Source organism: Daphnia pulicaria, chromosome 3 (genome assembly GCF_021234035.1).
Source record: "Daphnia pulicaria isolate SC F1-1A chromosome 3, SC_F0-13Bv2, whole genome shotgun sequence".
NCBI classification, from domain to species: Eukaryota; Metazoa; Arthropoda; class Branchiopoda; order Diplostraca; family Daphniidae; genus Daphnia; species Daphnia pulicaria.
The window spans coordinates 9600263-9621035 of NC_060915.1; the positions used below are offsets into that span (position 1 = coordinate 9600263).

At 42.3% G+C, this 20773-nt stretch overlaps 3 protein-coding genes and 1 long non-coding RNA gene across 7 annotated transcripts; 1 reads left to right on the forward strand and 3 right to left on the reverse strand.

Moving 5' to 3' along the window:
* Positions 1-17: 17 nt before the first annotated feature.
* LOC124329066 (transmembrane protein 8B-like) lies at positions 18-3369 on the reverse strand. Of its 2 annotated transcripts, none has more exons than XM_046788025.1 (12): positions 3031-3369; positions 2801-2946; positions 2476-2665; positions 2195-2405; positions 1821-2126; positions 1595-1764; positions 1386-1534; positions 1142-1320; positions 1020-1074; positions 729-940; positions 399-660; positions 18-110 (listed from the first exon to the last, which is right to left on the reverse strand). In XM_046788025.1, the coding sequence occupies exons 2-11, from the start codon at positions 2853-2855 to the stop codon at positions 403-405; spliced, it is 1785 nt and encodes a 594-aa protein (XP_046643981.1). In that variant the 5' UTR covers positions 2856-2946; positions 3031-3369; the 3' UTR covers positions 18-110; positions 399-402. The 2 variants fall into 2 exon arrangements, with proteins under 2 accessions (XP_046643981.1, XP_046643982.1); XM_046788026.1 differs by having other exon boundaries at positions 18-660; positions 3031-3112; positions 3202-3368.
* An 844-nt stretch (positions 3370-4213) lies between these two features.
* Positions 4214-6820, reverse strand: LOC124329081 (zinc finger protein 135-like). 2 transcript variants are annotated; one of them, XM_046788060.1, is made up of 8 exons: positions 6412-6820; positions 6228-6357; positions 6060-6188; positions 5714-5999; positions 5374-5641; positions 5130-5305; positions 4805-5067; positions 4214-4736 (listed from the first exon to the last, which is right to left on the reverse strand). In XM_046788060.1, the coding sequence occupies exons 1-8, from the start codon at positions 6755-6757 to the stop codon at positions 4664-4666; spliced, it is 1671 nt and encodes a 556-aa protein (XP_046644016.1). In that variant the 5' UTR covers positions 6758-6820; the 3' UTR covers positions 4214-4663. The 2 variants fall into 2 exon arrangements, with proteins under 2 accessions (XP_046644016.1, XP_046644015.1); XM_046788059.1 differs by having other exon boundaries at positions 6060-6357.
* Positions 6821-6993: 173 nt separating this feature from the next.
* On the forward strand, positions 6994-7407 carry LOC124329287. Its single transcript, XR_006916734.1, has 2 exons — positions 6994-7133; positions 7230-7407. It is a non-coding gene; the product is annotated as an uncharacterized LOC124329287 (long non-coding RNA).
* On the reverse strand, positions 7151-16146 carry LOC124328983 (regulator of G-protein signaling 12-like). Of its 2 annotated transcripts, none has more exons than XM_046787848.1 (15): positions 15445-16146; positions 15134-15338; positions 14636-14835; positions 14172-14566; positions 13747-13904; positions 12987-13561; positions 12482-12812; positions 11678-11941; positions 11346-11576; positions 10982-11263; positions 10287-10901; positions 9893-10223; positions 9573-9823; positions 9136-9504; positions 7151-9058 (listed from the first exon to the last, which is right to left on the reverse strand). In XM_046787848.1, exons 1-15 carry the CDS (start codon positions 15873-15875, stop codon positions 8678-8680), a joined length of 5019 nt encoding a protein of 1672 aa, XP_046643804.1. In that variant the 5' UTR covers positions 15876-16146; the 3' UTR covers positions 7151-8677. The 2 variants fall into 2 exon arrangements, with proteins under 2 accessions (XP_046643804.1, XP_046643803.1); XM_046787847.1 differs by having other exon boundaries at positions 14636-14838; positions 15445-16145.
* Between the last annotated feature and the right edge of the window lie 4627 nt (positions 16147-20773).

Below are 20773 nucleotides of genomic sequence, written 5' to 3' on the forward strand. Positions count from 1 at the left end.
ATAAATATATTTAACGATATATTTTTTAAAAGATTAAAAATTATCGTGGGGTACGTCTGATTTTACATTAAAAAGCGCAAGTTTTATTCTTCCGGCCTTCACAAGATAATCTACAAGAAAAATACTGAAATTAAATATGTTCAATAGGGGAAATTTATGATAAAGAAATAGAGAAAATTTATGTGACAGTATATAAAACAAAGGTTAGTGTAAATGCATGATTTACCGTTGTGTTCATTTAATTAGAAATTGAAAACAACGAAACCTAATACACACATTAAATGCAAGTCTGGATACCTGAAAAACTAAACGTAAATATTGGTAACAACTTCAAATTTATGCACACATTTAGTCCTATTTTAATTTTAGTAAGAAGATTATCATTCTTCTCTTATTACCCAATCAGAGTGAGAGAGGTTCGTGATCAATGGACGGAGGTTTTGTGATGTCAAATTTCTTACCCTCTGGCGGAATAACAAATACAATGGCCAGAGCAATCGAAATGTGCCAGATGCTGTGAACATAAAAATAGTTGTCTTCAGTTTCGAGGAATGCGAAACAAACTAATCCAACAATGGAAAATAATAGGCAGGGGAGCACAGCCTTCAAACAGTAGGACTTTCCAGGGTAACATTTGTGCATCTGACAGCTCTGACGGGTCTAATAAAATTAACAGCAATATCACATTAATATAAATTGTCTAATTATAGACCTAATAAACTTTATACCCAGCAGATAGCAATGAGACCAAGGCCGCAAACGATTGGTATAGTAAATGATGCTAATGACGTTGGATTGTAATGCACTGCCATAGCTATTCCAACAGCACCACCAATACACATTGCGCTAGAAATCTCTTCACTAACGCTTGGATTGGCTACAATGAAAGCAGTTAGCCAAACTGAAGTTAAAGCCGAGTAGAAATCGCCAAACTGGAGAACTATATACGTAGAATGACACACAAAAAAATTGGAAATGAAAATTTTGTTACAACTATTGATAAATTGATTTGATCTTACCGGTGTATGGCATTAGACAAAAATTGAACTCCGGTTGATCGCAAGCGTGGTAAAACTACATAACAATAAAAAGTTTAAATAAAAGTGCATTCATAAATCATTTTTGGAAGACTATAGATTACCGAAGAGAAAAACATTGTCACGAAATAAAGTAAACACTGTGAATAGAAACCTCTCCGAAACGCTAGAAAGATTGCTGGAATGAAAAAGAGATTGCTCAACGTTAGGAGAAGGACGGACGTTAGCAGTATTGCAGTAGATAGAGCGTTTGATCCATCACTACAACTCCAACCAGCAAAACCTTTAAGAATATAAATTTTCAAGTTTGTCTCAGAATACTCTTATATTAGTCTGTCAAGAAATTACCACTAGAGCAAACACAAGCAGAATAAATTAGTCCGGCAGAAAAGTATTGGATGCAGCGACCATGAGGTCCGCACGCTCCCTCTTTACACGGCGATAAAGAAATCTGGACTTTGACGGAAATGTTCCGTTGACAGTCGGACTCATTCCATCTAAATTTACATGAAATATTATGTGATTCGTTCACTTTATATTTCAATGTTCTCAATTACTCGGTGCAGTTTGCGAAGAGAGACAAATACCAAACGCCTGCCAGTGGGTAAGGAACAATGACAGTGGCCTTTGGAATCACCTTGGAGCTATTGGCACTAAATTGAGTTCTATTGGGGTTTTCTGGCGTACCAAAAGCAAGATAGCCAAATACGCTACTGTTCCGCTCGTCCTAAAAAAAGTAGAATGATTAAAACGCTCACCTAAAAGGAATTATTTAATTCAGACCTGATTGAATTTAATATCGACTTGCAGTGTTCCTCCTATATCAGTAGGAGATAAAATTGACCATGATAGAAAAGTTGGAATATCACTGGATTTGAGATCAAGAATGGATTCTGTGTTCGCCGATATGTTATCGTCTCCTTTACTGTGATCTAAAACCCATTTAGCACTGAGCGGTTGGACATAGTTTTTCCTCACGAGCTTCGCGGCCGTCTCGTCAACACGATCACTAACTGATATTGAACTAACGTTAATGGGTAGAGTTTCAACTCTACCCCAAAACAGAGTGGTGCATGACTTGGTCAATCCCTAAATTTTTTTTGTGATAATTATTAACTGAGTAATTAAATGTGTCAAAATTGTGAAGTCGTACTTACTTGCTGTTGGATGCGAGCAGCATCTTCTAAAAAAAATACAACTCCGAAGATAACCGAAGAGGAAGGTTGGCGAGGATGAATTGTCAAACGTTGCTGTAGGCCATCACTGAGGAAATTTTCTTCGTAGTCGATGGGTTGATAAACCCAAGTGAAATTAGGATAGCTTGCGTTAAAGACATTGACAATTGGTAACCCATCGTGTCGTAGAAATCTGAGACATTCAAGTGAACGATGCTAATGAATGATTATAAATTTAGTAATTTTTAAAAGATCAAACTTACAATGTGACATTAGTCCAGGTACACCCTTTAGTTACATTGGCGAAATACGTAAACAACAAAGACTGGTTTACATCACCTAGAGGAATATGAAGAAGTTGGCCATTTTCAAGACCATCGCCGTAAGCACTTACTCCTCGAGGTAAGAATTCCTGGATGACGTCGGAATTAACGAATAGAAGCTGACCTGCAACTGTTATTATTATAAATGGTGAATTATTAAAACAAAATCTGACATAATTTCTCTTCTCACTGATTCCCAAAAATTACTAGTTTGTAATATTAAAATCATATTGTTCCATCAATTAAAGGATATTTTTAAACTTACGAACAAATAGACAGGGAAACATTAGGATCCAATAGCTGGTTGGCAAAACAGTCATGTTTGACTAGTAATAATTGACTATTATGTTTATTAGGCAAACAATTCCCTTTGGCCCCAGGCCCCCAGCTTGATTTTCTTGCTTATGGAAACTAAAAATGTTATGGCAAATTCATTTAATTGTTGCTTGAGTTTCATGTTTTCTTCTAAAAATGTAACCAAATTAGATAAATTACCTTGCTCAACTTATTTCCATTTATGGTGTCCATTTTTCCAATCCACAAAGAAAGGTTAAATTTGGCTTTGTTTTTGAGCAGGCTGGCAAGAAAAAAATATCAACAAGGAGCTCGCCTATTGCCTGTAACAGGTATCTTAGTCTTTAGACAATTTGATATTAGTATATTTACAAAAAGAACTCGAAACTGTGACTGAAGCAACTAGCCAACTATTACGAAATTCCGATGACGAAAACTGGTAATACTGATAACATGACAGATGACAATGACACAGAATTACAATATCAGAACACTTTTACTTGTCACAAAGATTGGAGCAGACGACAATCAATAAAGTGTTGTCAAATTTACTTAATCTGCTAATCTTGCTGAGAATTCCCGAATTTTACCACCGGAGTTCTGAATCCTGATTTGACTGACGAAATTCAAAATATCATAATGGAATTATAAATAAAAGACACGATTACACGAACAGCTTGCTGTCCTGTTTCTTATGAAGCCCCATTCAACGTGGGTTTTTAAAAAGAGGTAGGTTTGTGAGCGCACCACAGAGCAGCAAGTTAAGACTTTGGCACCTTAAAGTTGTCTCTCCACTTGAATCGTTCGTCCAGGATTTTACCGGGAATTCTACTGAAAAAAAGGGGTAACAATTTTTAGATAACAACAGTTTGTTGTCTTAAGAACAAGTACACTTGTTCCGCGTTCGCAACCAGGAAAATGGGATTTGGGGAGTGGAAATTTGTAAAATCGCAGTACTCACTCCGACGCTCTTTTATAAAATTCACCAGTTAAGCATCTGATTCTACTTCAAAGTGGGGTTACGCAGTTAGGAGCTAACAACAAGCGTAGGCAGTCAACAATAAATAAATCACGAATTGATGACTTACCGAAAAGCAAAATTCAGGCAAAATTGATCTACACGTCCACGGAGTTACTAGAGAAATTGCATCTCGGCACTGGCACATAAGAATTTGCGCATTACAATTTGTAAGGCACGCAACTTTTACACACAATAAAATGCGGTTTTCAACATTTCACACACCGCCGTTCCGCCATTCCATTCTGACACTACCAAAAATACCATCCATCATTCGTAATACCGATGTTAAATGCAGTCTCTGCTTAAAACACTTTATATGTGAAGTTCACATGATTAAAAATTCATGTATGTAATAAAAGGTTACAAGCCAAATACCCCCCCCCCCCCTCCCCAAGCAAGCACTTTATCACGAAACAAACAATACTGGTATGTCTGATGAAAATTTTCATTCAGGTGGCTTTTGCAAAATTAATTTTTTTGCAATGAAAAGAAAAAGAATCAGAGAAGTTAACAATAAGGAAAATAGAGAGAAAGGGTTCGGGAAAGAGAAACGTTGGAGCAGTAGTTTTTAACTTAAACTTAATTACTTTATTAACTTGCGTAATGCGGGGATGAATTCAAGGGTGCTGTAGTATCTGTACTTATTTACGCGCAGGATTATTAAGACAATTATTTTATGCGTATCAAGGCAGATGAGAGAAATTGGAAAAAAAATCGAAATCTTTAAACCCAACTTCCGTGGAAACTTATTTAGTGAAGAGCTGATGCGCTTTGAAAAGAGAATTGTGGAGAATTAAGGGTAGAATAAACAAGTTATGGAACTGACTTTTCGGTTTCGCTCTCCTTATTGGGAATGCTTGTTATTGGATCTGGACATTTTTTCTTCCTGAAGAAAACATGAAATAGTCAAATAACAAAACTAAAATTTGTTCTGTTCATTAATTTTCTACATACCTATGGGCCCTAAGTACTGTCGCTTGTGTAAATGATTTATGACAGACGGGGCAAGTGTGTGGTCGGATGTTGTTGTGGGATTTTTCGTGACGGATAACGTGCGATATATGGGAGAAAGACTTGCCACAAGTTCCACACATGTAAGGTTTCTCCTTACTGTGCGTTCGTTTGTGAACCAAGAGATCATGGGCTTTGTAAAACTGTTTGTTGCATTCATCGCAAGAGAATCTCCGGATCATTTGATGGTCTCGTTTGATGTGTTCCTAATGATTAAGTTTTTTTTTAAATTAGAAAAATTTTAAAGGGCATTACGAAATCAAATTACTTGGAGTTGGCTCAAGGATTTATACTCTTTACCGCAATCTGGTTCATTACACGACATAACAATAGGCGGTTCGGATGAATGGAATTGCATCGTATGTTTGACATAAGTAGACTTCCAGGCAAATGCCATGCCGCATTCTTTACACTCAAACTTTCTTAATGAGGTTTCGTGAACTCCTGATAAAGAAGCACAATCAATAAACAATAAGAAAAATTGCTGAGAAAAATGAGAAGATTTGTCTTACCCCAGTGCTGTTTATAACTCATATAACGATGAAATTGTTTTCCACATTCAAAGCAGATGAATTTGTTGATTTTGTTTATCACATCTTCTATGGTCTGAGTGACTGTGTCGGTATCCATAATCTTCGGAACAACTAAATCCATACTGATTGGTGCATTATTTCCATCCTGGATTTCGCGCAACATTGAATCGATGCTATCCATTGCGTCGAAAAGTTGCACATCATTACATGGGCTTTCTCTGATAGCAACAATATCTATTGGCTGAATCTATTGGAATAAGATTTCCATTCAAATTAAAGATGACTTGATCATAAAATTCCTTTTATAAGCGCCACTTACCTCGTCGGTTGATGGTATGACAGCGTGTTCTGCTTCTTTATGTTTCATTAATAAGGATTTCTGTGAGAAACTTTCGCCACAATCCGAACAATAAAACTGACGTTTTGCCATAACGGAAGGAGGGACCCTTAGGTCGACATTTTCATCTTGATGATTAATTTTGCAATGACGCTTCAACAGTTGCAAAGTCTTGTAAAGACGACCGCAAAGAGGACAGCCGTGTCTTTTGTTATGACCAGCGTGAATGTATGCTCGGTGGGTGTGAAGGGAATTGGCTTGGTTGAATCTAGATTAAAGAGTAAAATATTAATGTGAACAATAAACAGATACAATATTCGCATCTTACCTTCTGCCGCAATCTTTGCATTTGTAGGGTTTAGCGCCTGAATGAATCCTCAAATGACGACTCAAATTTGATGAATGAGAAAACTGCCGCCCACACACAGGGCACAGAAATATGTTCAAACCAAAATGCCTAGAAAGATGACTTTTGGCACAGATGGCACAACTCAACTCAGTTTGTTCTGGATTTTCTCCTGCTGGAATCATAGCATTTAAAGCTGCTAATTTGATCTCATATGGAACAGGCTCCAACAGGTCAGTATCACAATCAATCTCTTGCATTGCAAGTTGAAGAGCATCCCCTGTAACAAAAATTTTAGGCATGAATTTTATAATGAGGAAAAAAACTCAAATACCAGCTTGACATCTATCATCAATTCCATCAGGTAGTGATGCTAGTACATCCGTTTGTGAATCAAGCACACTAATTTTTCCACTTAACACTGGCCCCTCAACAACATCATCACTACATTTTAACTCAAGACATTCTTCTGCATTGATTTGTAAATGTATTTGGTGCTTTGAAATAATCTTATTAGTGGCATCATAGGTTACAAGGAAAAATTGGCCACATTCAGATTTCATGATTTCAGAATTAGAAGGTTGATTTTCCTCACTAAATGTAGAGGGGAGAGTCAATATGATCGTATCAACATTAGTTTCCGAAATGGAATCAAATTCATTGAATTCACTCGACTCCATCGTAACGACGAATATTTGTGCATTTGTTTACAATTTTGGAATTTTTCGACTGCAGAAAGTCTTCTGCTGCGGTAGTAATCGATTATTTATCTTTCATCTACTAAGAATTTTTTTTTTAATTACAGTATTTATTACACGTTGAACTAAAAATCAATTTTAATAAATCACATTAAAATATTATATTTACTACAAGGAACGACATACTACTCAATATAATCAATGAATCACACAGCGATGCTAGGAGATAGTTGGTTGCCGCGGTTACGCTTTCTAACAAGAAGTTGCCCATTTTTAAAACAATAATGGGAATCAGGAACACGATCCCACTCAAAGATGACATTTGCGCCGGTAAAGGCAAGTTTGCTGTTTGCCAGAAGTGAGTAAAAACAAAGGACCAGTTCACAATTGTATATTTGTTGAAATTTATCCATCAGCTTGATGTTTAAAAATTTTTTTTTACACATACGAACAGGAAAGAGAGCAGTGACAGTCATGTTGCAATAGTACACTCTGACGCGATAGAGTTGATGATTCTGGACAAGAGGGGAAATATCCAACAACAGCACGTGCTGGACATTAACGAGCTAATAGTCGATGAACCCGATGATATACAAGTCCGAAAGTTTGAAACACAAACAATAAAGAAGTCACAACTAAGACAAAAAGAAGGTAGCGTCCAATCGAATACTTTTCTTTGGCAGGTATTGTGGTGCGACAACGGCGACGAGCCCGTGCTCATAATCGCCCACACCAATCATCTACTGCGAGTTATGTTCGACTGCTCGACTAAAACGTGGAAAGCGGATATAAACAGGATACTGGATCAGCAAGGATGGATCAGCTCTCTGGCGTCGATCAACGGGTATATATACACAGGTGAAATAGACAAATCCGGGCGGAGGAGGAGGACGATGAAAAGAGTTTTACAAAGTACAAAATCATGTTCTACGACAGGGAGCAACGAAGGTCTATGGGAAATAGGCAGTCAGGACATGCTGTCTCAAAGCAAACTGGGAAAGTTCCCTACCACGGTCATCTGCGTGTCCGCAGAATATCTGGCGGCAGGAGATGAACAAGGAGGTATCGTCCTATTTCAAGGTGGACCCAATTCTTGGTCTCAAATTCAACGCATTCAGGAGAAATTGTCAAACTGCTGCACCAGCATGTTTATCCTTGAAGCCAGGGGAGAAAACGGTAATTTATCACCTCATCCCAATAGAGTCAAAGAGTCACGAGTTATTAGAATGAAAATAGTACATAAAAAATTCGACGAAAAGATAAAAAATTTGATCGTGAAAAAGTGGGATGGAAAGTTGCAGAAGAAATTTGTTTCAATATGGCTTAGGGAAAAAAATCTCATGTCTTTTTTTGTTGTTGTTTAGTTATGATCGCAGCTTTCAGCACGGGATTAATCCGGGCCTACATGTTGCCGACGATGGAATGCCTATCCGAGATCGCAGGTCACATTCGCTGGATAACTGAAATATTTCCAGTCAAAGGCGGATTTGTCTCTGCTGCGGAAGACGGTTTTCTGCATCTGTGGATTCTTGGGAAAAACAACGATCCCAGCTGGGATATCCGCTACATGACCAGTTTCGAATTAAAGGACTGCATGATCACAGGAGCAGCTCCCTTTACGGACAAAGGCGTGTTGGTGACGGCCTACGATCGACCTCAACTTTTCTGGGTGACGCTGGTTGGACGCGTAGAAGAAGAACCGATAGACAATGATGACACCCTTTGAGTTCTTTCAAGACAAACAATTTACCGGGTTTCCCGATCGAGCTACGCTCAATATACGCTTGAAACAATTTGAGGGATAATATGGCACACTTAATAATCAACTTCCAGTGAAGACTTGATAAAAGAAAATGAAAGGAATCACTCAAATTGAGTAAAAAAAGCCCGCGGGACCTGTTGTTAAACGAAACTAACATTCACCCTGGAGGAAGTATTGATATTGCGGCTGGGTGGCCGTGGAGGCGGCATCGGTTTCGATGGCGGGGCTTTGAACGGTTCGTTGATCTTGGGTTTGCCTGGTTTAGGCGGTAGAGGAGGAGGCGGCGCTGGGCTGGCGACGGTCAGCGGGTCGTCCAAGTCGAGTAACTCTAGGGCAGGGGGCGTGGGAAGTGGAGGTCGACTGTTGAGAGGTTGGTGTGACGAGGGAACGTTCCTCGGCCGACTGTGTTGTTGCAGTTGTTGTTTTTGATCATCCGTCTCACGACCCTGGTAACAGCGCCAGTCCACGTCTAAATCGAGAAGCAAGTCATCCCAATTTGAATTGGAATCCGACTTGGCAATCTACAGAGAGAGGATATTAAGACAAACAGCGATGAGTATTGGGATTTGAGAGCAAGCATATGGAGCGTAGTACATACCTGGCGGTTCGCGGCATTCTGTTTGGCCTGATCCTTTTGTTCGATGGCCGCAATGCGGGCAGCGACATTGGCCACATTTTGTTTAGCCGCAGCCACGGTAATTTTGGAATGAGACGGTTGACTGGATTTTAGTTCCATCGTTCCACTCGGCGTCGACGATCCGAAATACATGTCAGCCTCCTCATGAGTCGGCAATAGCCCATCGGCCGAAAAACTCTTGTCCAGGATCTGTGCTGCAATTGCGGCGAAATCCGGTGAGGCACAAGAGCCGCTCATTGCGGTTCCGTTGGAACGCGGATCAGAAACAACGTCACGCCGTGAAAAGAGTGGTTCAGATGCTCGGCCATCCAGTGGAAATTCATATGATTCCTGGAAGATGGTAAATAAAATTAAGGTTCTGTTTTTTCACCATCACAACAGTGCAGTCAATAACAAACCTGGTAGACTCTTCTTGGCCGGCATCCGATGGGTTCCGAAGCTCTTCCGTCGAGAGGCAACTCATGTGAGTCAGAATAGTCGCCACTGGTACAGCGCCCTGGCAATTTGAGAAAGTCCGGCAGTTCATAGTTGATTTCTGTGCCTCTTTGGTCTTCAAGTCTGCATCTCTGAGCTCGTTTTAATCGTTCATAGAGCGCCTCGTTTTCCAGGCGTGTTAGTGGGTTACGCTGGGTGTTGGACTTTCTCGATCCTGTTGGATGTTGAACAACAACAAAGTCTTAAGTTATTGATAAGAGCGAGATAAAGTTGGACTGTTTACCAAGTGGGGCTCGAGGTGGAGGCATTAAATGCGCCGTCGAACTGGATTTGGGCAAATCGTGGAGCGAAAGTCGTTTATTAGCGACAGACATGTTCGGATTCTGTATCGTGCTTTCGCTTTTGGTTGGTGCCATGGGCTTTTTGCCTGAGACCGTTCTACTCCGTTCGGTCTGAAGAGAATTTCTTCGACTCAATCCTTTACGCCCCAACAGGCTTCCACTATTTTTGATTGGAAGTTCCTCCGCTTCATCAGATTGTTCACCATGGGCTTGACCTGAACCGTCACGGTCCATTTCACCAAAATCTTCATGGACTTCGTCTCGGTTTGTAACCTACACAAATAACAAAATCATGAAATCTTTCTGTATGAACGCTACGAGCTCTCATTTTCTCACCTTCAAATGGCAACCATCCAGCGATGCTAACATGGTTTTTGCTTGGACGACATCCCCAGTAGCCGATTTAGTGATAATCGACTGTTCAATTTTGAGGCCGTATTTCAAGAGAATCGGTTTAACGACTTCGCCTAGCTGCCTCCTGGGTTGGCCACGGATCATCAGCGATTTGCCCGACTGGAGGAGTAGTAGATGGAAGACGACTCTGGGTTCTAAGCGGATTTCCATGCCACCGACCACAGAAGCGTCCCGTTCCAGCTCGATAGAGGTGGAATGGTGGCTGTCAAACAGCTCGAAAGCATTGAAGCGTAAGCCACGACGCTCCAAAAGTTTGTTGAGAAGTTGCTGAACACTTTGGCCTGGCCGGGCAGCAATAACTGCAGAAGACATGTCGGGAAGAAGGACTTTGACCAGCGGCACAGCACTGGCAGTGTTTTGGATGTGGAAAGCCTTGTCACTGAATTCGGATGCCACCGAATCCTTGGATGCGGCTCTCTTAATGAACAGATCTTCATCGTCCGTCGCATTCTCCTTTTCCTTGTCTGGGCCGCTACTGGTACTACCCTGTCGATTTTTCTTCTTGGACGTCTTTCTGTAATCAAATTCAGCGCGATCCTGCAAACAAAATTTAAATAAGAAAAAGTCATACAACGTTGTCTTTCAAAGAAAACCGTACAAAACAGTAGGGAACAGACCTTGGATTTTGACCGATCTTTTTTGGGCCAAGGCAACAAGGATCTACGACGTCGTTCACCAGCATCGCTGCCACTCTTTTTCAGTGCCAAATTGCGCAAGCTATCGCTATCACCCTCACCGAAATCATAGTCAATATTCAAATCAGGATCATTAAGGGTCAGCTCCGCAATGGGAGGTTGCTCGTTCTGTTGCATGGCTTGAAGACATTCACGAAAGTATGGTGAACGAAGGAACCTTGGGTAACAGTCGTATTTCATCAAATTGAAGACCTGTTTCTGAGCCTGAAACCAACAAAAACATAAAAAGAACAAAAACACGGAATTGAGTAAAAAGACTTTTACGACATCAAAACAAACATTTTACCTGATCAAACAATTCCAGGCTAGGTTGGCATAGATTATCTTCAGCCTTTTGTCTCGCTTGGGAGTCGACATTAACAGGCTCAGAGGCGGCTGGGCCAAGGTGGCGTTCGAAAATCTTTTGGGCTTCGTAAGCGGCCGTCGTGGTATCCTCGGTGGGGAATAGCCGATGAAACCGTTCGCAAGCGGCCCAAAAATATATGTTTTCGTGGCTAAACTCCTTCTTTAGAAATCCCTGTGTGCACATGTGTGTTCAGGTCAAAAACGTCACAATGAGCGATCGTTTCAAATCACGAACAACAAAATCTGAAAATAAAATAAATAAAAGGTACTCACAGCGAAGGCTCGCAGACCCAGGGGGTCCTCGAGGAGCTTCTCAAATCCCTGCATCCAAACGTGTTGTTGTTGAGGTTGTGAAGTTTGAGGAGGAGGAGGAGGAGGCTGCGGCTGCTGCTGGTCGGGCTGAATGGGTTTCTCGAGCGTCCCAGCCAGAATGGGCTCACTGGTGCTGTTGGTTGCCGAGGCGACGATAGTGGCCGCTATGGTCGATCCGGGTCTTTCATCTTGGCCGCACCGTTGATCCGACGCCGGCGGCAATACCTTGGGAAGATCGAAAACTCGGGCTATTCTCATGATCGACTCACACTCACGAGAGCAAACAATCGCACTGCGGGTGGCGTTGACGGTGATGAAACGAGACGACGGCCAAAAGATAGAGCGTGCCGTATCGAAATTCATTGGAAAAAACTTTTAAAATCTCCGAAGGAATGGGGTAACTTCACGCCCAGCGGCGACCGCATCCGCCTTTGAGCAGCGGTCGGCCACCAAAAATGGGAAATGACTTTTCCTCCGCTCAGAGCAAACCAAAGAAATCAGAGCGCCATCTATTTCGCACTAGAAAACCATTGGGGTCGGTTGAGTAACGCCCCAGCATCCCTTTCGCTTGCTCCAGTCGAGCCTTAACGATACTCTTCCTGATTAGACACACTTAAACAATTTTGCTTCGGATTCCTATTAAACTCTCTCAACTGTGGCTGGCGTCTCTCTCCCTCCACCCATTCGACTTTTTTTTTTTTTTTTGTCGGGACTCTCTAATCAATCAAAAAGTTTTCTCTTTTGTAAAGAAATTCCATATTTTACCTCGTTCTCCTCATCTTCTTCTTCTTCCTCTTCCTCTTCCTCACTGCCATCGTCTCTATATTCCAGTCTTTTGGCTAGTAGTTTCTGTCGCGGCGGGGATCCTGATGAAGACTGGCCTGCTAAACTGTGCCAGCCCACGACAGGATCAAAAGGAGTACTATTCTCCCAATCGATCTTGTCTAAACCGTTGTCAGATCCCAGCTGTTGAGCATGGTGATGGTGGTGATGATGCTGTGGCGGATCGCCCGGCATACGGGCCTGCTGTTGGCAGCTTTTACTTAAATCGTCCAGGCTGCGAGCACGACTGCGTTCTGACGGCGTTCGAGCAGGTCTGCCAGGGCGCAGCAAGAATACACGAAGCCAAAAATGAAACAAAATGAAATAAAAAAGAAAAAACATGAAATAAAACAGTTCGAAGGCCGTGAACCCGGTCGAGACCTCTTTGACTTGATTACTAGCAATTTCAACTAATCAACGGCGTTGCCAAGTGCGATGGAGTTATTACCTGTTGGCGGGGTGCGGTAGGCCGCCAGGTCGGCCTTTGAAAACTTGAGGGCTCAACTTTTCCTCCAGCGTCATAGTTGCGCGAACGCTGAGCGATGGATTAACATGTTGGTGCGTCCCCGTATTGCGGTTAAGCAACAGCATGGCCGGCTGCGGTTGTTGTTGCTGCTGCTGTTGGTTCAGGTAACGCTGCATCGAACTTCGTAACCGAGCGGCGTGTTCCAGCTCGCCTGGACTTTTGATGGCCATCATAGGGTCCGGCATGGCACGAACCGTCAGCCGGTCTAAATTGCCATTGAGCGGAAGTGAAATGGGCTGGTGATGCAACATGAGCTGATCTTGCTGATGCCGCAGTTGTAGCTGCACGTCACGGTCGCTGTTCTTGCCATCATCGCGATCACGAAAGATTCCAGAGTCGCTATTACTGCTGCTGCTGCTATTGCTGCTTAAATTATGTTGTTGCTGTTGTTGGTGCTGCTGCTGCTGTTGCTGCTGCAGCAGAGGATTGGCCCAGCCCATTAATCCGATGGCGTTATTTCCGTGGCATCCAGAGGAAGCGCACAAGGAGAGTACAGCCTAGTGGTGGTAATAATCAACCCAAGTTCGAGAAGGTTATCATATTGGCCATATAAAGAGGTGGAGTAGTAGTAGTATAAGGAGGGTTTAATTGGCACGATCAAATGTTAATTCTCTCAGGTGTGAGAAAGTGAGAATCGGGAAGCGAAAAAACAAAATGCGCCATATTTGTGTATCTATCCAACCTGTAGTATCGGTTCAGCCGTGGGAGGGAACTCCAGACATCGTCCATCACCTCCGGCGGCTGGGGTACACTGGAAGCGGAACGCGTGGGCTCGGGCCGCGTGCCCTTCGTGGGCCACCAAGCGGGAATCCACCATGAAAACATGGCACGACGTGAAGCCTACACCAAAAAGGCGGAAGATAAAAAAGAGAAAAGTCATTAGGGAACGTTGTTTCTTTCGTTCTTTCTTACGGCAAATCTAATGGGTAAACCGAAAGAAAAGAAAACGATGGCGATCATTACGGTATTGCCGATTTCAGCAGACTGTCTAAGTGTCTATTGCTGAGGCACGCCGCCAAAGAGACACTTCATTGTGTATCGGTAACCTTTTTCGGTACATATCGTGAGGGTTTTCATCACCCAAAAAAAAAAGAAAACACTTGTTACCTGCGGCCGAATTCTTGCGATGGGTGTTGAGCATTTTGTCTTCGTGATCCGACCCGCTGATGGACTGATCGTCGTCGTCGTCCGAGTCGTGGGAGGCAGATGTAACGAGACCAAAGAAACGGGCGTCGTCGGCGTAAGCCCCACAGAAAACGACACGTCGTGCAGGAAAACGAGCCAAATTAGCCCCGGCCGGGCTGGTCAAGGTGATCTTTCCTGAACTACTACTACTACTATTATTATTATTTCGTGAAGTCGACGAAGAATTGGAGGCTCCGCCCGCGGCAGCAGCAGCACCGACCACTCCACCACCACCAGCACCTGGTCGGGGTCCCCACACACGGAGCAGCACCAACGTGTGAACCTTCTTCTCTACCCTTAAACGACGCACGCAGCTCCTGCACGACAATCAACACGACATTAGGTTGGAGAAACGAATGGGTCAAGTGTCACCGACGCCATCTCACCTGATTGCCGCCAGTCGGGCCGCTGCACTGTTATTGCTGTTGGAATGGCTGCCAGAGGCACTCAGACCCCCTCCGCTCACGCCGCTACTGGGTGACGACTGACTGCTAGAGTCTTCCGGCATTTCAATCGTTCCCAAGTAGCCCACCACTGAACGGTACATGAGTTGACCGGTGACGTTGGCGGCCGCAACTCCATTATTCTGCTGATTTTTAGAGAAAATAGTAATTTTAGTATTAAATTTAAAATAAAAAAACGATAGACAAACGCAAACGGGAAAACTAAAAAAGAATTTGAATTAAAAAAATATGCTAAACCAATCCGAGACGGTTACGGTGCAGTCGTAAATCGTTTCGCCGTAACGCGTCCGGCAGGGATTCCGACACTTGTACGTTACACAAGACAAAGTCAACACATGATGGATTGGTTAGCTTGGCCGAAACGAGGAATGATTGAAAGCGATTTTGGAATTTATTTTTCTTCTTTTTCCATTATCTTACTTTGTTCATTCTGGCGTGGAGGTTAGGTGACGACATGAGGTTGCCAATATGTTCTTGGCTGCTATTGCTCGAGTTCCGTCGACGTCGGCTCTTGGTCCCGGAAGAATGACTCGGCATTGGAGGAACGGGCATTCCCATTCGACTATGCAAATCTCTTGCGACTCTTTCAGAACGGCTGGGAGGAGTTGCTCCCTTTCGTTTTAATCTTGAGAATTATGAAACAAATGTCCCCAAATCAGTATCCTTTTATGGCACTCACCATGAGATAAAACTTGATAAGAATATTAGTCCAAAGGTGTTTGTGTTCTTACCGATTTGCATGATGTCTGGTTCTGGGCGGCCTGATTTTGGATGACACTCTGATCTTTGTGTCTGATTCCTCATCTGAAGAAGAGTATCCTTTGGCTGTGGCTGGAATGCCAGATTCTGCCAGATGGAGTCTGAGCATTCCCATGCAGGAACCAACCAGCCTGACCACTTCATCGTGGGGTGCTCTGCTGACATCACAACCGTTGACAGCCAACAAACAGTCCCCTGCGTGCAGACCAGCTTTGTCTGCTGAACTATTGGGCACAACACAACTCAGGATGCAGGGAGCCTGGCCAGATATCGTGAATCCAAAGCCTTGCTGCCCTCTCACGAGCTTGGCCACTTTGTAGGCAGGTGAGGACTGCAGATGTGAAGTAACAGGGGGTGAGAAAGGCCTGGCACGAGCCTTTTTCTGCCGTCTTGATGCATGCATTGTGATGAACTGTGTGCGAAAAAAAACATTCGGGTCACTTCATTCCGTCACAACACACATTGTCCACCAAAGCCTCGATGTTTTCCACCACACAATCAACAAGTTGGCGGTTCACCAAGCACCAAACTGAAAAGAATCGGTTTCACTAAGCGGGATCGACGTTCATGGTTGTTCGGTCATTTGTTGTCTAATGGGGGAAAGAGAAGACGCATAGAGAATTCTTCTTCTTCTCTTTTCTTTCAGTAACGGTCTAACGGTGGTTGTGGGGTTTGGGTAGCCCGGGGCTTTTTAAAATTTCACTTTAAATGAGACATCTAGCGGTGGATGTTAATGTTTTCTCTATTTTCTCGAAAGATGGCCATTGACAATGAATTTGGATTTTATGCTCTGTCATCTAGCGGTCGTGTTTTCAGTCTAGAAATTTCAAAACAAAAAAGCGAAAATCGCTGAAAATAATAAATGACGGAAGTGACAATTGTCAAATAAATAATAATAGAAACGATGATGCTGGCGCAATTAAAATGGTAACATCCTGAGTTGATCAATAGCTTTTGTATTGAATAACCGACAAAAGTTTAGACGGAACTGAATGTGGGACTGGTTTTGATGGCTGACTGACTTGAACAATTGGTCGATCGCATTCATACAGCACCCTCGATCGGTTGTAAAACTTGGCGATCCACAAAGACCCTGGTAAAGAGTTGCATAACGATTTCCATGGTGTTTGACAGAGGGACAACAAGTATGGCCGGGTGAAGTAGGCGTTGTTCGACCGCCAACTCCGGCCAACAGTCCCGCCAGACCGTGAAAATCCACTAAACAACACACAGACACAGCACACTCGGGGTGTGCACACACGGAAACTTTCATCATCGCTCGCCAAGCGAATCAACTTCCCCATGTACATTGCGGCTGCTGTCGCCTATATGGTTGGGGGCATTGTAAATTTCACCGAAATAGATGTGTACCGTTGTTTGCCCGCCATTTAACAGGTCCGTCAGAATTTTTCAACACTGTCACAAATATTTGTGTTTGTCGTTATCGCGTGATGGTGTCGTCCATAATATAACAGAGCAACAGCACGAGCTCAGCGCAGAGCCGTGTTGTTCACATAACTCACCCACGGTCTCTTTTATGGCCATTTCACGACAAGTTTTTTTTAGGAATGGGAAAATGAACTGGTTTTATTGGAGGATCCCCCACATTAGACTATACAGCAAGGGCTGAAGCCAATAACTTTTGTGCAAGTTTATATCTTCAACCCGAGCAATTCGTTTGACGCGAGGACATCGCACTCAGCTGACCGTGAATCCGGATGTCTTGGGGGGGATGATATTAAGAGAAATAAAATAAAGGCGGGGGTAATATAAATGAAATTGCTGCTCAAGGCCACTTAACTGCCGTGGCAATAAATAGCGTGAAAAATCTAAGCGTGAATTTCTTTGAGTAATTTTTCTTCTATTCGTGACTAGCTCATTATTATTCAACGTCTCTGGTGCTGCGCGATCAGCTTGCTGAATTGAACCCAGCACAGCACGCTGTGTGGCACATCCTTCACGCGTGTGACCGGCACTCGGTTGGATATTTATTCTTCGCATTCACTTTCCCCATCCACTTTACCGTGTCCTTGGTTGAATAGGACGCCTTAGAAAAAAACAAATAAAATTGAACAAAAAAGAAACGAGAAAATTTAGTATTCATGAAACCCATTTTGAAATCATTATTCCGAATGCATATTGTCTTTTTTTTTTTCCTTTCTGAAATATAAAATACACATGTCCATTCTGGTAAATTTCAGCATAGTTCTCCCTCTATGACCGACCATCTTCCCATCATTCGTCATCAGAGTCACGCTCGGCTAAGCAAGTATTATTCGTGATAGTACACACTTCCATTCCAAATTGGTATGTGACTGTGTAGAACACAGCTGTGATTATGTGTCACGGCCATATATCGTTGGCATTCTACACGAATCTAATTAATTGCATTTGCTGCTGCAACGTCCATAAGCCTATACACATTCTCTGTTGTCGATGTCGTAACCGAATAAGGGCTCACATGAACAAAACAGCAAAAGCTATGCAGCTACCTGATCGGGACCGGGGCAAACTAGTTTTTTTGTTGCCTTTCCTTCCTTAAGGTTAAGACGCGTACATTTCGTTTTGCTTAGCTGCATTGTAAACAATAACCAAAGCAAAACAAAAGCTCCCCCCTTGAAAAAAACTATAGGAGAAGAGATTTTTATACACAGTAAAATAAAAAGGAAATATCCTTGGCGGTGTTAAATAGCGCCTGCTGCTCTTATGTATAGAAACGTATAAAAAGAAAGGAGAGAAATCCAATAGCTGAAGGAAAAAAACCGTTATTGAGAAGGCTAGCTTTTATATTGATATTCAAAAGCGGTATTTAAACCAGTTTAATGTAACGTTATTTTTCATTGGGATCAATTTAATTTGCCGGCCTTTTCTTTTAATCGTGTATAATACTTACTCTACCACCGGGTACACTACTACCGTTTTGGTTGTAATATTCCCGCGAATTTCTCACGGGTGATTTAGTGTAGTAAAAAGTTACCCGTTTAGAACCGCCGTGATGGTGACCAGGTGACCAAAGAAAAAACCTGAGAAGGGCGAGCTTGTTATTGTGTTATTAATAAAAATTCTCCTTGTGTAACGGGATAACTATCAGGTGAAACAAAGGCAGTTACCGCGGAGCAATGGATTGGAACGATTTTGGTTCGCCAGTCGACGATATCGTGATCGCTGACTCGAAACGTTACAACAGAACCTCAACGGCTATTGTTTCCGTATTATTGATAAGGGCCGCTCGGTTTCCCGTCGTGAAGAAACGATGGCGATCATTGGGTACGGTTTCAAATAAGAAAAAAGGATAATCAACAGCGAATGTATAAATGACGCAAGGCGATTGCCATCCCTTGTAAAATTCTCGCCAAATTCCTGCACACAAGGTCTGACAAAAATGTGTTTGTTCAATTATTCCAACACCTATAACCGCGAGAGAAAAAGATAACTGATTGCTGTGTGTACACTGTTCATTTCACCTCTCTCGCGAACCAGACGGAAATAGATTCATTCTGGCTATCATCGCAAGTTTTCCATCTTTTTGGCTTCTCTCTTATTTATTTTCATTCGGTTCTTTTTTCTTATTTGCTCCCCGGTTGAAATTTTATACGGCAAGTCACTATTTCCGTTGGGAAGCAAAAATGGTATAATATAAGAGAGAGATGGAAAAAAAAGAAAAGAAAAAAGAAATTATAAGGAGCTTCCTCATTTACACGCCAACAGTCCCTCTCCCAACCGGTTGACGTTAAATCTTTTTTACAAAATTCTTCTTCTTCTTCTTCTTTTGCCGCGGTTACACAGCAGACACAGACACGCTCTAGCGTATATATATCGGATGGCGTTCATTCTGGAGCGCGCGTGCCGAAGCAGACCGCTCGTCTGTGCCCGAACCTATACTCCCGGGCTATAAATAAGCTTAAATAGGGCAGAGACTCCATCCATTGATGAGGTCACGAGACGAGTCCGAGATCAGTTTTTTTCTCTCTCTCCTGTTTCTTGAATAACTAAAAAGCCTTCATCTTAAATATTCATTGTGTAATCGCATTAGCTATACAACAACGTGCAGATCCACTAAAAGGGAGCATATCATCTTTTATTGATGAGCTATGAGCTCTCATCCCAGCGTATCGAAACAGATCCAACCATTCCTTAATATATTAGAATTGGGAAATAATGAGATTCCGAACGATTCAATTTTTTATTGGGTTATTTATTTATTTAATAATAATAAAAATGGTCCCCCCCTCTGGATATACAACGAAGCAATAACATGTGTAAACCGGAATGAGGAATTTGTCAGTTATTAAGAGAAACAATGCGGGCAAACAGCACGATTGGCATAATTTCGATGCTGGTTTTCCGTGCCGTTGGAAAAAGGAATTTCTCGAGTGTGTGTGGCGGTCCCGAATTGAAAATGGCGGATGGAAAAAGTCAGTGATTATGACGTCGTTGCGTAAAAGAACGTGTGCCGATATAAGAAAAGGGTTCTTATATACACACACGCTGACTTCCGCCAAATGGTACATTATTATGAACGCCAAGAAAACCGCTTGCACATTCTCTTTTTCTTCCTTTTTTCTTGTTTCTACTAACCCGAAGCGAAAGGGCCTTTCTTTTCTTTTAAATGAATCTAAAAAGGAAACTATTGTTCTCTCCATAGGCGAGTTGCCTTGAAACGAAACGAACATGGACAAAACAATATTCTTATATACATTGGACAATGTGATGGCGTGCTGCTCACATCTGCCGTGAAGGCTATTCAAATATGTTTGTTCCACTGCTCTCCTTCTTTTCTTATTTTGATACTCTACTTTTTATTATTAAAAAAATGTATGTTTTTTCATTATTATTCAAACCCATCACCGATGAACCGGATATAGGGAAACCCACACAGTTGAATTGATTTAGAAAAAAAAATGACAATGAATGACATATCCGGTGTACCGCAGTCGACGTCATTTATTGGGTTACTGCGCGCGGTGTGCGCATACTATTTACATTACCAAAAGGAATTTCACATTATTTTTTTCCGCTTTCCTTCCTTCCCCCGCCAGTTGGACTGCGAAACAATTCTATTTTAGCAGGCCGTGACAACCCCCCCCCCCCCCAAAAAAGAACAATTACGACCCAGTTCCGTTTTCTATTCGAGCGTGCGTTTGCTAAAGTCGAGTCGCTTTCGGAAATTCCGACAAAGGAAGGACACAGCAGACAACATAAGTCTGCCAGCGTTTCCAACTAATTTGTTTTCCCCGGGATTTTTGTTTTCCGATCTGCCGATCATCCGGAAAGTCCATAAAACAAAAGAAAAAGAAATGG

Bases quoted from the DNA above. Each gene is read 5' to 3' on its own strand.
- LOC124329066 (XM_046788025.1), bottom strand. From the start codon at position 2,855: ATGACTGTTTTGCCAACCAGCTATTGGATCCTAATGTTTCCCTGTCTA. The intron at 2,666-2,800 runs GTAAGTTTAAAA...TAATAATAACAG, and splicing joins GTTTCCCTGTCTATTTGTTC to TTGCAGGTCAGCTTCTATTC. The intron at 941-1,019 runs GTAAGATCAAAT...CTACGTATATAG, and splicing joins TTGTCTAATGCCATACACCG to TTCTCCAGTTTGGCGATTTC.
- LOC124329081 (XM_046788059.1), bottom strand. From the start codon at position 6,757: ATGGAGTCGAGTGAATTCAATGAATTTGATTCCATTTCGGAAACTAAT. The intron at 6,358-6,411 runs GTATTTGAGTTT...TTTTTGTTACAG, and splicing joins TGATGATAGATGTCAAGCTG to GGGATGCTCTTCAACTTGCA. The intron at 5,642-5,713 runs GTAAGTGGCGCT...TTATTCCAATAG, and splicing joins TCATACCATCAACCGACGAG to ATTCAGCCAATAGATATTGT.
- LOC124328983 (XM_046787847.1), bottom strand. From the start codon at position 15,875: ATGCATGCATCAAGACGGCAGAAAAAGGCTCGTGCCAGGCCTTTCTCA. The intron at 13,905-14,171 runs GTAACAAGTGTT...TTTTTGGTGTAG, and splicing joins TCGCAAGAATTCGGCCGCAG to GCTTCACGTCGTGCCATGTT. The intron at 13,562-13,746 runs GTTGGATAGATA...TACCACCACTAG, and splicing joins CGGCTGAACCGATACTACAG to GCTGTACTCTCCTTGTGCGC.